The 17,030-nt window shown below is 43.9% G+C and overlaps 1 protein-coding gene across 6 annotated transcripts in view; it reads left to right on the top strand.

Moving 5' to 3' along the window:
* The window catches only part of TUFT1 (tuftelin 1), a 51,105-nt gene extending 47,610 nt beyond the window's left edge, over positions 1 to 3,495 (top strand). For all 6 annotated transcript variants that reach the window (XM_070785684.1, XM_019955517.2, XM_070785683.1 and 3 more), the window contains 3 exons: positions 36 to 119; positions 1,044 to 1,144; positions 1,964 to 3,495. In XM_070785684.1, the coding sequence (XP_070641785.1) occupies positions 36 to 119; positions 1,044 to 1,144; positions 1,964 to 2,027 (249 nt within the window). In that variant the 3' untranslated portion in view covers positions 2,028 to 3,495. The remainder of the gene's footprint in view (positions 1 to 35; positions 120 to 1,043; positions 1,145 to 1,963) is intronic.
* The last annotated feature ends 13,535 nt before the right edge of the window (positions 3,496 to 17,030 follow it).

Genomic DNA, 17,030 nt, shown 5'->3' with positions numbered 1-17,030 from the left:
CAGAGTGAGCCCTAGTGTCTCCCGCATCTTTGCAGCTCCAGAATTCAAAAGCTGTGATCCAGTCCAAGGATACCACCATCCAGGAGCTCAAGGAGAAGATTGCCTACCTGGAAGCCGAGGTGTGTGTTCCGGGCAGCCCTGGGAAGGGAACAGACTCTTGAAGAAGAAACTGGACACGGGGAGGGGGAGATTCTGGAGGGGACTTGGTCGTGTCTTGCTGCTGCTCAGAAGTGAGTATTTGCGGTGTTTGGTTGATCTCCAGCTTTTCTGCTGGCTGAACGTTTTCTGAGACTCTTCAGGGACTGCGGGCAATGGTAAGACCTGTCCCCACTCTGAAGGGATAGTCCTTGTGGTCCCACCCCTGTGCCACAGCAGCATGAAGGCCAGCCCTTCATTCTGATTCTGTGGGCTTAGCAGAGGAGCTGACAGTGGAGCTGAGCCTTGAAGGAGAACACATCCTATAGATGGAGTCTTCTCCATGGCTAAGGTGATGGGCTCGACTGGCTAAGGAATTCTTCTTGGTCTGATGTCCACCGTACTTCAGAGGGCTTCCTGTCCATTGGCTGACTCCCTGAGATTGCTTTGCAGCCATTGTGTGAGGATGACTCAGATAGAGGGGGAGATCAAAAGAAATAGGAGACAGAGTTGTTTATCTCCAGGGAGTCTGCAGTCTAGATTTAGAGATAAAATCCATTAAAAATATACCTAAGGATACTTTATAGAAAAGCATATTAGCAAATGCAAGTAAATATCTCAACAGATTCTAGGAGATTATATGTAGGAAATGTATAGAGGGGGAGTACAGGAGATGATCAGTGTTTAATAGTTATCGAGAGAACACATCCTCAGGGGAGGAGGCTGGAGCAAGTACTGGGAGGAGAGGGCAACCTGGAGTGGTGACGATGAGGGCTTCCTGGTGGTGGCAGGCCCAATGGGGGTGGGGTGACAGCAGCACCCAGAGGTGGAGACCAGGATGAGCTGGTTAAATGTGGCCCACGGCAAACCGGAAGGACCAATTCTAATCTCGTAAACTTGTGTTACAGAATTTAGAGATGCACGACCGGATGGAACACCTGATAGAAAAACAAATCAGTCATGGCAACTTCAGCACCCAGAACCGGGCCAAGACCGAGAACCTGGGCAGGTGAGTGAGCGCACATGGAGCGGGGCCCCAGTAGGAAGTGAAGGAAGGAGGGGCAGAGCCACACGAAAGACACCTTTAGTACCAAGGCCAGGACGAGGCTCTTCAAAGTCTAGTTTCGTTCTCTCTGTCTCTCATCTGACCCATTCTCCACCTGAACCACTTTCTAACCAGGTTAGAGTAGAGCCTGATACCACAACCCCAGGGAGGCCCATGAACAACACTAGAGGCATATGAACCCCTAAAATTGGATGCAAAAATTATGACTGTGTAGCAAGGGCATATGGAGCTTCCCAGGTGGTACAGTGATAAAGAACCCGCCTGCTAATGCAGGAGGTGCAAGGAGACGCAGGTTCGATCCCTGGGTTAAGAAGATCCCCTGGAGTAGGAAATAGAAACCCACTCTAGTATTCTTGCCTGGAAAATTCCATGGACAAAGGAGCTTGGTGGGGGACAGTCTGTGGGGTCACAGAGTCGGATGTGATTGAGCACCCACATACATAGCAAGGGCATATATCTAGGGAGAGGGCTTTTTGTTTCTGAGAGATTCATAGAAAGGTCTAAAACTTTGAAAAAAAAAATCAGGAATCACAGTCATCCCGCTCCTTAGGTGTTCAGCTGCACCCTCTGTGTTCCCCACCCCTGTCATGAGATAAAAGCACCAGTCCCCTGGCCACTTAGCACTGACAGTGATGGTTTCAGCACATTAGAACCAAGAGATCAGTGGGCCCTGCAGGGTGGGACCTGGAGGCAAGCCGGAGGGGTGGCTCTGGGAAGGCTGGGCCATGACAGGGCACTCAGCATTTCTGACTTTCTTTTCAGCATCAGGATATCCAAGCCCCCCAGCCCAAAGCCCATGCCTCTCATCCGAGTGGTTGAAACATGAGCCCGAGGAGATGGACGTTGCTGCCGCCTCTGGCCTGCGGAGGAGCCCACCACCCCTGGAGGCCGCCAGCCCTGACTTTGACTTCCCAACTGCTCCCTGGCTGTGCTCAGGCTCGGGCTTCATGGTTCTGTACGCTGGGCAGACAGAGGACTAGCGCCCCTCTGGACACTGTGGCCTCTGAAGGCTGGTACCCTGCCTGCAGGAGCCAGGGCAGTAGCCTTGTTCCCGTAATTACTATTTCTCTCTGTAGCAGAGCCTCCCTTCTGATGTAGATTGGAGTTCAGCTGCCCCAGAAGCAGGCCCTCCGCGGGTCAGGTCGGGAGAGGTGATGAGATCTGCCCTAGGAGCTGGAGTCCTGGGGGAACAGAGTTCCTTCCATAAACATAGCTCAGTTCTTAACAACAAACTGTTTGTTTTTCTACTTGCTCCACCCTCAGCCCATGCTGAGCAGGGCCTCCTGCAGACAGACTATGGGGCTACCTGTCATCGCCTGGTCAGAGCCAGTGAACCTCAACTTTGACCGGGTGGTCTTGTCTTTGGGGGAGGGGAAATGTCCTTCAAGGCGTAGCTGTGAGCAGAAAGGTTCTGTGAGGCCACAGACAGTTATGGGCAACTTCTCTCTGCTGTGAAGTCTCCCAGAACCTCTTAGGGTTTCCCCCTAAGTGGAGGTGCAAGATACACCTCATTCTTCTTGACTCAGAGCCTAAAAACTGTTTTCACTGGGTTACATCAATCTCAGCGAAGAAACTCTTCTGGTATTTATTTTGCTAAGTTATTGGTGTTTTTCCTTCCATCTCACAACTGATTTAATCCCAGAGTTCTGCAGTCTTCTCTTGCGGTGTTTGGATTTACTTGACAGAGGGAAAGGAGCATTTTCAATGGACTCATCGATTTCAGAATGACGTTATAAGTCTTTTCCTCTCTTTCCTCTACCTGCTGCCTTTCCCTTCCTCCTCCAAACCTCAGGAAGGCAAGTATATTTACCCTGAGGCCATCAGGGTTTGCTTGTCTGTTGTTTGGGGGAAGACAGCAGTCAGGAGGGATTGAATCCCTCTCTTAACCCTGCTGTGCCCTGGTGCTCCACCATCAGTTTGTTATCCCGGCTCTGAATGAACCTGCCACTCGTCTGTGTTTTCTTTAGGGCTCTTCCTGCAGCTTTAAGAAGGAGTTAAGCAGCAGAATGTGGTACTCTAGGACACAGAAAAAATGAAAAATAAACAAAGTCTCTTTAGGTTCTACTTGGCTCAAAACCAGAAGCCTTAAGTCTGTGGTTTCTGTGCGTTGGGGCTGAGCTCCCATGCTAGCTTTGTTCATTGTGGTGTTCTGGTGTTCTTCACACCATTCCCGTTTGTACAATGAGGGGGTTGCACCAGATAATTTCCATGGGTCCTTCCAGTTCTGATACTCTTTCCCATGGCATATTCTTTGTATGGTGAGTTTAATAAATTATGTTAATGTGTCTCTTTGAGCTCCTGGTGTGGTTTCTTTTCACTTTTCGGGGAGGATGAAAGAACATAATTCTAATGCTTCTTGCAGGTGGGCCCCCTGTTGCCCATATCTGGAAGGTGTGGCGACATCCCCAGTACTATGATTTGGGGACTTAGAGGCATTCAGAGGAGTTAGAGTGCCTCTGTTAAGCAGCTCAGCTCCATGGTCTGAGTCCTTGCTGTAGGAGGTAGCCCCTAACTTTTGCTCTGACCCGTCTGGGGTGGTGGCCTTGTGGGATCCCTAAGCTTGGCCAGTTGGAAAAGAGCTGCTTGCAGATAGAGGTCTCATGATTATTCAGAGATTTACTGATCTCAAAACTTAGAGATTTATTTGCAGACAGAGGTCCTGTGATTACTTAGAGTTTTACCAATCTCAAAACAGAGATTTACCAATCAGCACTGGAGAGAGGTGACTAACGCCACATCCTTCGCAGAAATGAAAAGCTGACTGCAGCTGTTTGAGGCTTTAGGTTTTGGCATCCCTAGGTATTGCATTCAGTTAATCCAATGATCATCTTTTTCTTTCTGCCAAAAAAATGTAGTTGACTGCAGGGTCCAATGGGGACATAGCGAAATTTACAGGAATCTTCCCTGTGCCAAAGGAACTAGAAACCCCCTTCGTCTCTGGCCCCAATTCCTCTCTCGGTCCCTTTCTCCTTCAGTCAGAAAAGTGTAATCTTTTCCCCTTGTGACTTTTCTTCCCTTTTTGCTTCTCAGCTAATTCACATTCAGCCTTCAGAATGCACTGGAAACCTCCTTCCATTCCAGACCTGGGTTTGTCTTTGAGCAGTCTGAGTTCTCTTCCTTCTTTGGCCGTCTTGCCTGGCATGGGTGTATCTAGACTGTGCTTGTTTTCAGAATATTAAGAGGGTGGAAGCAGGGTGGGGTCGCCTAAGGTGCCAGGATGACTTGCAGAGCTGGAAGAAGATGGAGTGAGGAAGAAGATGGAGTGAGTGAGCCCGCCATACAGGAAAGAGAAGCTCTGGACTGAACCTCAAGGACTTGGTGAGACAAGCAGAGATTAGACTTGCAGATAATGAAATGGCCTGGAAATGTTCTGGGGAATAGAACTAGATAGAGCTCTAACGGGAGTTCCCTGGTGGTTTGATGCTTAGGACTCTGTGTTTTCACTGCCATGGGCCTGGGTTCAATCCCTGGTTGGGGAATTAAGATCCCGCAAGCTACACACCATGTCTGGAAAAAAGAAAAGAGAGCTCCAAGAGATTCCTGGGACCAAAAAGTACCTCTGGTGTACATTTCCCCAAGTTCAGTTGTACCACTGCCAAAAGGAACAGGGGCTAAGGAGGTTCTATGGGAAGAGAAATAGGCAAGGGAAAGATAGTTTATATGCTGGCAGCCTTTTCAATTAGAGATGGAGAATGGGGACTGGAGAACGGGTAGAGGCCCAGGCCTGAGAAAGGGCGTGGTGAGAAGCTGCTCCTGACTTCAGCAGCCTGTTTATTGCCTGTGTTATGTCATGTGTAAGCCACTCCTCTGTGCTCGCTGAATGTGTTGTAGACAGAAGATTGAGTCTGACTCTCTGGGATCTTTGCCATGATGGCCTGTTTCTTTGAGCTGGGTGCTGAGAGCTGCCCGGACACGCAGCCGTCATCAGCAGCACCCTGTAAACTGGGAGCATCATCCCAACATGGGAAAAGCTTGGAAGAGTGCTCCCTGCCTCCTGAATAACTGCCCCTGTTCTCCCACCTCCTTATTTGTCCCCTCCCTGGGTAGAAAAAAGCCTGATCGGGACCTGGTATTTCAACCAAATGGTGTATTGGGCCTTTTTTTTTTTAAAAACTAAGTACCTGAAACCAAAAATTGATTGACTTATCATCTCTGTTTTAAAAAACTTTGCATTATGAAATGTTCCACTATGTCACCTGGAAAGATGGTTTGACATGAGGTGGCTTAAAGCAACTTAACTTGACTGAGGAGGGTGATACTGTGTCTCTAATCAGCGCTTTGATGTGTGTTGCTGGTTTTTGTGGAGCCTCTGCTAATCCCCTGGGCTCCCTCGTTCCTCAGAGCCAAGCGTTGCGGAGCGCAGGCCTGAGTTTGTTCAGGCTCTGACCCAACAGCAGATGTTCGCCTAGGGCCCTTGGCCTCTTTTCCATGCTTCGATTTAGGACTCTAGCTTTGCAAAGAGAAATCATTTCATATCTTCCCTGTCCCAGTTCTAAGCACCATGGCCTTGAAACTCAAAAGTTGGAGACCTAAATATTCTCTTGCTCCTCTTTCTCCAAGGAAAATCCTTATCCAGGCTAAAGCTAAAGAAGATCTTTTTTTTTTTCCAAAAGGTGAGAAATTTCTAGCTCTGTGTGCTCTTACAGGTTGGCAGTGAGACCTACACTTTGAACTCTCAAATGTGTGGGCCTTTTCTCCTGGAATCTCTCTTCCTCTGGAGCCCTCTGGGACATGGGCTTGAGGATAGATGATGGCAGGATAATTAATTTCCTGACCGGGTGTTGGTCTCCAAGTCTTAGACCTCAGGACCTCACAAGCTGAGGGGAAGGAAGTCATTTGTCCTCATGACTTTATCTATCAATTCAGTGCTGATTACGCATCTCACATTTCCTCCCTCTCACTAGTATTCCAGGCCAGACTCGTGCATGTCTGCAGGAGTTGGGGCACCCTTATGTCTGTTTTATATCTATTTCTATGTGTTCGAACTGGCCTGCTATGTAAAATATATAATTATGGAGGAAAATCAGAAAAATACTAATATTTAGGAAAAATATTAGTTTTTATAATAATTTATTAGTTATAATTGTAAAATAATATAACAATAATATAATCAGTTTTTATAATAATTGTTTGGCTGTGTTGAGTCTTAGTGGTGGCACACATGATCTTTATTACACTTTCTTTCATTGTGGTACATGGACTTGCTAGTTGCGTGCCTGGGCTTACTTGCTTCTCAGCATGTGGGATCTTAGTTTCCTGACCAGGAATGAACCTGCATCCCCTGCATTGCAAGGTGGATTCTGAACCACTGAACCACCAGGAAAAACTCAGTTTTCCACCTGTGTGTCTTCTTTACAACATACACAGACCACTTCACTTGTGGTCACCAAGTGTGTGGGGTTTTCTGCCCCCCACAACAGGCAATTCTTAGCAACCACCAGCTGGGTTTAGCTCAATTCTGATACCATCTACCTGGAGATAAGGTTAAGGGCTAAATTGCAAGAGGCTGCCCCTCCCTAAATCAGATGCCAAAGGTAAGTAGCAGGTCCCTAGCTGGATTTTTCCCTGACTTGACTGGGAACCAGAGATTCCCACAACCCTTTCCTTAGGTTCAATTAATTTGCTAGAGAGACTCACAGAACTCAGGGAAACACCTACTTACCTTTACCAGGTTGTAAAAAGATATAATAAAGGATGCAGATTAATAGCCAGGTGAAGAGATTCATAGGGTGAAGTCTGGGAGGGTCCTGAGTGCAGGAGCTTTTGTTTTTGTGAAGTTGAGGTACATCACCTCCCTAGTATAAGGATGTGTTCACATACCTGGAAGTTCTCCGAATCCCATACTGTTGGGATTTTATGGACTCTTCCTCACCTAGGCATGATTAATTATGAATTCCATTTCTAGTTCCTCTCCCCTCTCTGGATAAGTGGGGGATGGAGCTGAGAATTCCAAGTTTCTAATCATGGCTCAGGCTCTCTAGTGACCAGCCCCCAATCAGAAATCCATCCAAAGTCTCCTCATTAGAGCAAAAGATGATCCCAGTACTTTTATCACTCAGGAATTTACGAAGGTGTTAGAAACTCTGTGCCAGGAACACTGGGTCACAGACGAATACGTATGTTTTCTATTGGACAACTAGTCTATAGAACTGTCTCCTAGGATATATTGTACTTTTTTTTTTGACCACTCCATGTGGTGTATGAGATCTTAGTTCCCTGACCAGGGATCGAACCCATGCCCCAGCATTGGGAGCGTCACGTCCTAACCACTGGACCATCAGGGGAGTCCCTGGATATGTTGTAATTTCAGGGTCAAGAGAAATGAAACTGACTTCCTTTGAAACAGACTTCCCTTTTCAACTCTCGTACTTCCTCTTAATAGAGAGAATCACTGTCTTCAGTGATTCAAACTAGAAATTTAAAGCCACTCTCGACTCTTATTTCCATTTCTTTATCCCTTATATCTAGTTTGTCAACACGTCCTAATGTTTCCTCTATTGAGAAACATCCCAGACTTTCCCTTTCTCATGTTTACAGTCTCATTGCACCCATCTCTCTCTCTCTCTCTCTTTTTTGGTCATGCTGCATGCCATGCAGGATCTTATTGATACTGTATTTCCCTGACCAGGGGTCAAACCTGTGCCCCCTGCGTTGGAAACTCAGAGCCTTAACCACTGGACTGCCAGGGAAGTCCCTGTAGCCCATCTCTGTAAGCCTGGATTACCACAGAAACCAGTCCTTACTGGCCCCTCACCTCTAGCCCAACCTACCCCAAATCTACTCTCCTCACCACTGTCATCTGAATTTTTCCCAGGTACTATTTTCATCCTACTAGATGGGTTTATTTAGTCAGGACAAAAGATGGCTGATGGAAATATGATAGCAGTCTCCAAAGAGATGAAAATCTGTCCCATAGAAGGAGGTGCAGTTTTACTCCATCTAGCTCCAGAGGGCAGAACTCAGACATGTGGGTGGTACCTGCAGGCAGATGGCTAAGAAACAAAAGGATGAGTTGACAATTTGAGTGTCAATGGGACTGTCTTGACAAGTTAGCAAGTTTCCCTACATGCACAAGTATTTTTCCCAATTAGAAAGCAATCTAAAATAACAAATATTCGATACAATATACCAAGAAATGAACTTTATTTGAAGTGTCAGTGATCTATGTGAGAAAAATGACCATATTTTGTTGAGAAATATGGGAAACTTAATGAAGAAAAATTTCCCCAGATGGCAAAGTTAAAATTGTAAAAATGTCATTTCTTCCTTAATTTACTTTTAGGCTTTGTGTAATTATAATGAAAATTCAAATAGAGTCCTTTTAGAATTGGATATAATTATTTTAAAAATTCATCTGGAGTGAAGTAAGCCAGAAGGAAAAACACCAATACAGTATACTAACGCATATATATGGAATTTAGAAAGATGGTAACAATAACCCTGTGTACGAGACAGCAAAAGAGACAGTATTGTATAGAACAGTCTTATGGACTCTGTGGGAGAGGGAGAGGGTGGGAAGATTTGAGAGAATGGCATTGAAACATGTAAAATATCATGTATGAAACGAGATGCCAGTCCAGGTTCGATGCACGATACTGGATGCTTGGGGCTAGTGCACTGGGACGACCCAGAGGGATGGTATGGGGAGGGAGGAGGGAGGAGGGTTCAGGATGGGGAACACATGTATACCTGTGGTGGATTCATTTTGATATTTGGCAAAACTAATACAATTATGTAAAGTTTAAAAATTAAATAAAATTAAAAAAAAATTCATCTGGAAAAATAAACAGGGGAGATGGCAAAGGAAATTTTGAAGACAGTTTAATTAGGGGATTATTAGCCTTGGGGATACTGAAACATTACATAGCTTACACATCAATTTAACATGCTTGCAAGGCAGAAGTAGACCCAATTTTATAGAAGCATTAAAAAAGGATAAAAGAAGCATTGCAACTCAGTCGGGAAAAGGTATTTGAACAATTGGTTAAGAATTTGAAAAACAAAAAAAGAATTCTAACCTTAAAGAGTACACCTGAATAAGTTCTAGGTAAATTAAAGAAATTAAATATTACACCCTAACTGTAGGAAAACTAGAAGAAAATACAACTGAATATCTACTCTGAGAGATCTATTTAGCATTTTAGTATTAAAGGTCAAGAAGGTATATGTCAATTGCGTCTCAGTTAAAAAAACAGAAATAAAGGCCATGAAGAAAAATAATTTAGTTCATAAAAACATAAGAGTTCTAAATTAAAAAACTAAAGAAGGCCAAAATGTGAGGCATTATTAGTGGCAAATATGAAGAGGTAATGTTTTTGTTGATAAGCTCAAACTGATAAAAGTACCAAGATCCTTAGAGATCAACAGTGAGGATTAGAATGGATAATTCATGCAAGAGTTCATATTCTTTTCTCTGCACATATTTATGAGGCTCCTACTCCGTGCCTTGGACTGAGGATTGAGGTAGGGTTACGACAGTGAGCCAGACAAGCACCGTCCTGCCCTTGGAGTCCTTGCATTAGGTGGGTTGCAAATCAGAGAAAATGCAGCTCAGTTGGGTTAAGCAATAAAGGATCAGTTTGATTAGCTCAGGTGACTAGGAAGTCCAGAGACTCTTTAGGCTCAAGTGAGCCTTCACAGAACAGTTTGAGGTTTCACCAAGGACCCATCTCCTTCCATTTCTTCTCTCTGCACAAGAGATTTGTGCTTCTTACATTAATAATAGCATACAATGGGAAACAATGTGTCCAATAAAAAAGAAATGGACAAGTACCTGCGGATGCAGCCACTCTGGAATATTATGCATTTACAAGTGGCCTTTATGTCACATTAGGGAACTGTGCTTAGAACGTTAAGTGAAAAAAAGTAGGACACAAAATTTTATGGACACTTATTTCAGCTTTGCAAAAAAAAAAAAATAAAGTTTCTCCAAAAGGCTAGAAATAAACATACCTTAAACACACCTAACTACTAATCATATTAGTGTTCAGGCAGGATTTATTCTTCCGTTTGTTTTTTGTTATCTTCATTCTTCATTTTCCAAATTTTCTATAGGGTTCAGCCTTCCCTTTCCAGTAAGGCTGTGTTCCCACACTGCCTTCCATTCATGCCAGGATCATTACTCCCTTGTACATTTGCTGGTGTTATTTCCTTCATGAGAAATGCCTTCCTTTTTTGACCTCTTAATCCATTAAATATTTATGGTAATTGATACAAGGGTATTGTGCAGTTTATGGAGTATAATGTCCATGAGAGCACTATGTGAAGTGTTTTACGGATGTTAATTGTTATTGTTAGGAGAAAAAAAGAGAAGAGGAAGAAAAGGAAGAGAAAAAACTATTATTTAGACAATATTGTTCTGGGTGCTAGGGGAGGGCAGGATGGAAAAACATAGAACATTCTGCAGTCCTCCATAAGCTTAGGATCTTATCAGATGGGAAAGGGGGGGGGGGCGGAAATACCATGTTGTGGAACAGAAATGGATAGAAATAGATAATTGAACATGTGAAATGCAGATATGAGATAGGCAGTCAATGCTATAAGAGAAAAACAGAGAAGAAGGGTTGGAGGAGGCAGAGCTAGAACCAGACCCTGGGGGTTTGGGGACAGGAAGGTTAAAGGAGAAAGGACACAAGGAAAGCTTGAGTTGGAAATAAATGAGCCATGTGGGAGGGTGGTGAGCCTGGCTGAAGATCCTGCTGGAAAGTGGTAGGAGGTTAGGGGGGAGGTAAGCCACGTTGCTGGAATTTTTATTTTATTTAATTAATTTACTTATTTTGATTGCACTATGTGGCATGCAGAATCTTAGTTCCTCTATCTGGGATCAAACTCATGCCCCTTGCATTGGGAGCGTGGAGTCTTAACCACTGGACCACCAGGGAAGCCCTGTCCTTTGGAGTTTTAAACAACTAACATGTACATCCCAGGGTGGGCAGGGTTCTTCCTTGCCTATCATGTTCAATACTGAATACCTTAGTACATAGAGAGTGGTGCCTAGAACCCAGTAGATGCTCAATAATAAATATTAATTGAATGGAAGTTGGGATGAATGAATCACAGGAGTGACATCATAAAATACAAAGGCTAATCCAAAAAAGGTGGATGACACAGACTGAAAAGGTAGAGGCTGGCAGCAAAGAGAGAAGTTAAGAGATTATTAGGGTACTTCCAGGCATGAAATAATGAGGGGCTAAACTAGAATCATGGCTACTGGACTTGAAAATAAAGGACTGGTGTGAGAATCATCTGGAAAGAACCAATAGGCCTTGGTGACTGACCAACCAGATCTACAGAGATGGAGAGAAAAGAATTAAAGACGATATCAGAAAACCTTAAGCATGGTTCAAGACTTAGCCTAAGTTCCTCGTCTAGGAAGCCTTCCCAGAATTCTCAGGCCTGTGCTGTGTGTTCTGTTTCTGCAATCAATTAACACAAATAACCAATATCATCCTCTATTAGGATGTAATCATTATAATATTATAATCAAATTTTGCATATGTTTGTTTCACCAACTAGATTGCAAGCTTTGAAAGGTCAAGGAGATATTTAATCCCCACAGTGCCTGGCCCTGGTACTGCCACAAAGTATATGCTCTGTAAATCCTCACCAATTAGAAGAAATCTGTATTCTCTTCTGTACTGAAGAGGGCACTTACCTCTGTTTTCTGTTTCGAATTGTTTTCATCTTCTCTCTTAATTGGTCCCAGGTAGTGTGGTAAAGGGGGCTTCCCAGGTGGCACTCTCCCAGCCAAGCAGGAGACATAAGAGACATGGGTTTGATCTCTGAGTTGGGAAGATCCCCTAGAGGAAGGCATGACAACCCACTGCAGTATTCTTGCCTGCAAAATCCCATGGACAGAAGAGCCTGGCAGGCTATAGTCCATGGGGTCACAAAGAGTCAGACATGACTGAGCTCGCACCACCAGTTTTAATTTCCTCATCCATAAAATCAAGACAACCATGTCTACCTAATGAGAACGTTTACTGAAAACTTATGTGCTGGGCACTGCTGTTTAATTCTCATTTTACAAACGAGGAAATTGAGACACAGAGAAAAGATGTACAGGTAGCAAGTATGGGACCAGTAGTCGGTCATCAGCAATCTGGTCCCAGAGTCCCTGTGCTTAATGCTGCACTTTATAACCTCACAGGCGTGGCGACTGTCAATACAAAACCATATCTAAATATCATATGCAATGTTTCTGGCAGTGTCAGCAGACACTGAATAAGCTTATTATTATTATTGCTATTTTAAATATTTATATATCTATTTGGTTGTTCCGGGTCTTAGCTGTGGGATGGGGGTGGTCTTCCTAGTGTCATGTGGGATCTAGTTTCCTGACCAGGGATCAAATCTGGGCCCTCTGCATTTGACACAGAGTCTTAGCCACTGGACAACCAGGGATGTCCCAGAATATGCTAATTATTGTTAACAAATACTTTCAAGCATGTAATATGTCTGTGGTTTGGGTTAGGCTTTGGGGATGTGAAAAGGAAAAGATACAGACTCAGGCCTCAAGTTTCTCCCAGGTTTAACAATGCCACCAGATATTCCTATGCCAAGAGGCAAACAGACAATCATAAACTATCAATACTAAAGGAAACTTTAGAAAACATCCAATCCAAGAATAAACAAATGGGACCTAATTAAACTTAAAAACTTTTGCACAATGAAGGAAATTGTAGGCAAGGTGAAAAGACAGCTCTCAGAATGGGAGAAAATAATAGCAAACAAAACAACTGACAAAGAATTAATCTCCAAAATATACAAGCAGCCCATGCTGCTCAATACCAGAAAAATGAACAACCCAATCAAAAAGTGGGCAGAAGACCTGAAGAGACATTTCTCCAAAGAAGACATACAGATGGCTAATAAACACATGGAAAGATGCTCAACATCACTCATTATTAGAGAAATGCAAATCAAAACGACCAGGAGGTATCATCTTACACCAGTCAGAATGGCCATCATCAAAAAGTCGACAAACGATGCTGGAGAGGGTATGTAGAAAAGGGAACCCTCTTGTACCGTTGGTGGGAATGCAGACTGGTGCAGCCACTATGGAGAACAGTATGGAGAGTCCTTAAAACACTAGGAATAAAACCACCATATGAACCAGCAATCCCACTACTGGGCATATACCCCGAGGAAACGAGACTGAAAAAGACATATGTACCCCAGTGTTTCAGTTCAGTTCAGTCGCTCAGTCGTGTCTGACTCTTTGCGACCCCATGAATCTCAGCACACCAGGCCTTCTTGTCCATCACCAACTCCCGGAGTTCACCCAAACTCATGTGCATCGGGTTGGTGATGCCATCCAGCCATCTCATCCTCTGTCATCCCCTTCTCCTCCTGCCCCCAATCCCTCCCAGCATCAGGGTCTTTCCCAGTGAGTCAACTCTTTGCATGAGGTGGCCAGAGTATTGGAGTTTCAGCTTCAGCATCAGTCCTTCCAATGAACACCCAGGACTGATCTCCTTTAGGATGGACTGGTTGGATCTCCTTGCAGTTCAAGGGACTCTCAAGAGTCTTCTCCAACACCACAGTTCAAAAGCATCAATTCTTCAGCGCTCAGCCTTCTTCACTGTCCAACTCTCACATCCATACATGACCGCTAGAAAAACCATAGCCTTGACTAGACAGACCTTTGTTGGCAAAGTAACATCTCTGCTTTTGAATATGCTATCTAGGTTGGTCATAACTTTCCTTCCAAGGAGTAAGCATCTTTTAATTTCATAGCTGCAATCACCATCTGCAGTGATCTTGGAGCCCCAGAAAATAAAGTCTGACACTGTTTCCCCATCTATAACCCCAGTGTTTACTGCAGCACTATTTACAATAGCTAGGATATAGAAACAGCCTAGATATCAATCAGCAGATGAATGGATAAAGAAGTTGTGGTACCTATACAGAATGGAATATTCCTCAGCTGTAAAAAGGAATACATTTGAGTCAGTTCCAATGAGGTAGATGAACCTAGAGCCTATTATACACAGTGAAGTAAGTCATAAAGAGAAAGACAAATACCATATATTACACATATATATGGAATCTAGAAAGATAGTACCAACAATCTTACGTACAGGGAGACACAGGAGACACAGACAAAGGAAACACAGATGTAAAGAACAGATTTTTGGGCTCAGTGGGAGGAGGAGAGGGTGGGATGATTTGAAAGAATATTATTGAAACATATACATTACCATATGTAAAATACATAACCAGTGAGAGTTTGATGTATGAAGCAGGGTATCCAAAGCTGGTGACAACCTGGAGGGATGGGGTGGGGAGGGAGGTGGGAGGAGGCTTCGGGACAGAGGGGACACATGTATTCATACTGATATATGGCAAAAAGCATCACAATGGTGTAATTATCCTCCAATGAAAAAAATAAATTAATTTAAAAAAAGGGAAAACACCCAATCCAACTCCCTCATTTTTCAGAGGAGAAAACTGAGGCCCAAAAGTGGGAGTGAGGTATGAGTAATTAAAAAGCGAAGCTTGGACGAAAGTCCTGGTCTCCTACACTGGAGTGCTGCGTCCTTGGCATAAGGTAGTGTTCAAAAAAGGCCTGTGTGAAATGACAAAGCAGCTTTCCTTGGCAAGCCGAAAATGGGAGGAGTGGTCGCTGACGGATGGAGACAAGCCCACCAGACCCTCCGGACTCAGTTGACTCATCACTGCATCTGCAACGCTAGCAGCTGCTGTCTTTCTAAATTTCAGCTGGCAACTTCTTTTAGCTTTCTTGTCTTCTAATGAGGGTGAGTGTTCCATTCCAGATGACTTCTCTAACCAGGGTGTGTCCTTAACTAAATGACCAAATCTCTCTTATCCTTGGGCTCCTCCTCTTAAGAAAAAACAACCTCCACCATCAAAAAATTGGGTTGGTCCCAGGCCTCTTCCAGTTCTAAAATTACGTGGATCTTTGTAGGGGTGGGGGTGGAGAGGGCCCTACAATATTCAGCCAGTGAACTTGAAAACTAGGGGAGGTTTTTTTTGTTTGCCAAGAGGAGGTGGCAACTACACCCCAGGCTGCAGCCACAAGAGGGCAGCAGGTCCTTGAGCACCTAGGCAGGTGCCTACCCTGGGCCTCAGGAAGAAAAGCAACCACTCTCCACAGACCTTGCCTGGCTCCTGGAGCTTTCCTGTTGTAAATCCCAAACTCACTTATTTAGTGAAGGGCAGCCAGCCAGACTGTGGTGAGACAAGGGAGCAGTTTTGCAAATTAAGTCTAGCACGAGAAAGATGAAAGATGAAAGACTGGGCCTAAAAAGAATTTGGATTCTAGGAAAGTAAATATTTTATGAAAAATTGAAAACGTATCTCTGTCCTGGTTTAAGTTGCCTACAGTTCACATCATCAGAAGCAGTGCTTGGAAAAGAGCTGGGAGTTTGGGGAAAAGAATTGATGCTTTTCAACTGTGGTACTGGAGAAGATTCTTGAGAGTCCCTTGGACTGCAAAGAGATCAAACCAGCAATCCTAAAGGAAATCAACCCTGAATATTCATTGGAAGGACTGATGCTGAAGCTGAAGCTCCAATATGTTGTCACCTGATGAGATTCATTGGAAAAAAACCCTGATGCTGGGAAAGATTGAGGGCAGGAGAAGGGGACGGCAGAGGATGAGATGGTTGGGTGGTTACATAGCATTATCAAGTCAATGGAGACGAATTTGAGCAAACTCTGGGAGATAGTGAAGGACAGGGTAGCTTTGCGTGCTGCAGTCCATGGGGTTGCAAAGAATTAGACATGACTAAGGGACTGAATGGTTCTATGAAGACCTATAAGACCTTTTAGAACTAACACCCAAAAAAGATGTCCTTTTCATTATAGGGGACTGGAATGCAAAAGTAGGAAGTCAAGAAACACCTGGAGTAACAGGCAAATTTGGCCTTGGAATATGGAATGAAGCAGGGGCAAAGACTAATAGAGTTTTGCCAAGAAAATGCACTGGTCATAACAAACACTCTCTTCCAACAACACAAGAGAAGACTCTATACATAGACATCACCAGATGGTCAACACCGAAATCAGACTGATTATATTCTTTGCAGCCAAAGATGGAGGAGCTCTATACAGTCAGCAAAAACAAGACCAGGAGCTGACTGTGGCTCAGACCATGAATTCCTTATTGCCAAATTCAGACTTAAATTGAAGAAAGTAGGGAAAACCACTAGACCATTCAGGTATGACCTAAATCAAATCCCTTATGATTATACAGTAGAAGTGAGAAATAGATTTAAGGGCCTAGATCTGATAGAGTTCATCAGAGTGCCTGATGAACTATGGAATGAGGTTCATGACATTGTACAGGAGACAGGGATCAAGACCATCCCCATGGAAAAGAAATGCAAAAAAGCAAAATGGCTGTCTGGGGAGGCCTTATAAATAGCTGTGAAAAGAAGAGAAGCAAAAAGCAAAGGAGAAAAGGAAAGATATAAACATCTGAATGCAGAGTACCAAAGAATAGCAAGAAGAGATAAGAAAGCCTTCCTCAGCGATCAATGCAAAGAAACAGAGGAAAACAACAGAATGGGAAAGACTAGGGATCTCTTTAAGAAAATCAGAGATACCAAAGGAATATTTCATGCAAAGATGGGCTCGATAAAGGACAGAAATGGTATGGACCTAACAGAAGCAGAAGATATTAAGAAGAGATGGCAAGAATACACAGAAGAACTGTACAAAAAAGATCTTCACGACCCAGATAATCACGATGGTGTGATCACTGACCTAGAGCCAGACATCCTGGAATGTGAAGTCAAGTGGGCCTTAGAAAGCATCACTACGAACAAAGCTAGTGGAGGTGATGGAATTCCAGTTGAGCTAT

The sequence above is a fragment of the Bos indicus genome, chromosome 3 (assembly GCF_029378745.1).
Source record: "Bos indicus isolate NIAB-ARS_2022 breed Sahiwal x Tharparkar chromosome 3, NIAB-ARS_B.indTharparkar_mat_pri_1.0, whole genome shotgun sequence".
NCBI lineage: Eukaryota > Metazoa > Chordata > Mammalia > Artiodactyla > Bovidae > Bos > Bos indicus.
The sequence above is the reverse complement of the archived record's forward strand: the minus strand, read 5'-3'. Positions and strand labels throughout refer to the sequence as shown.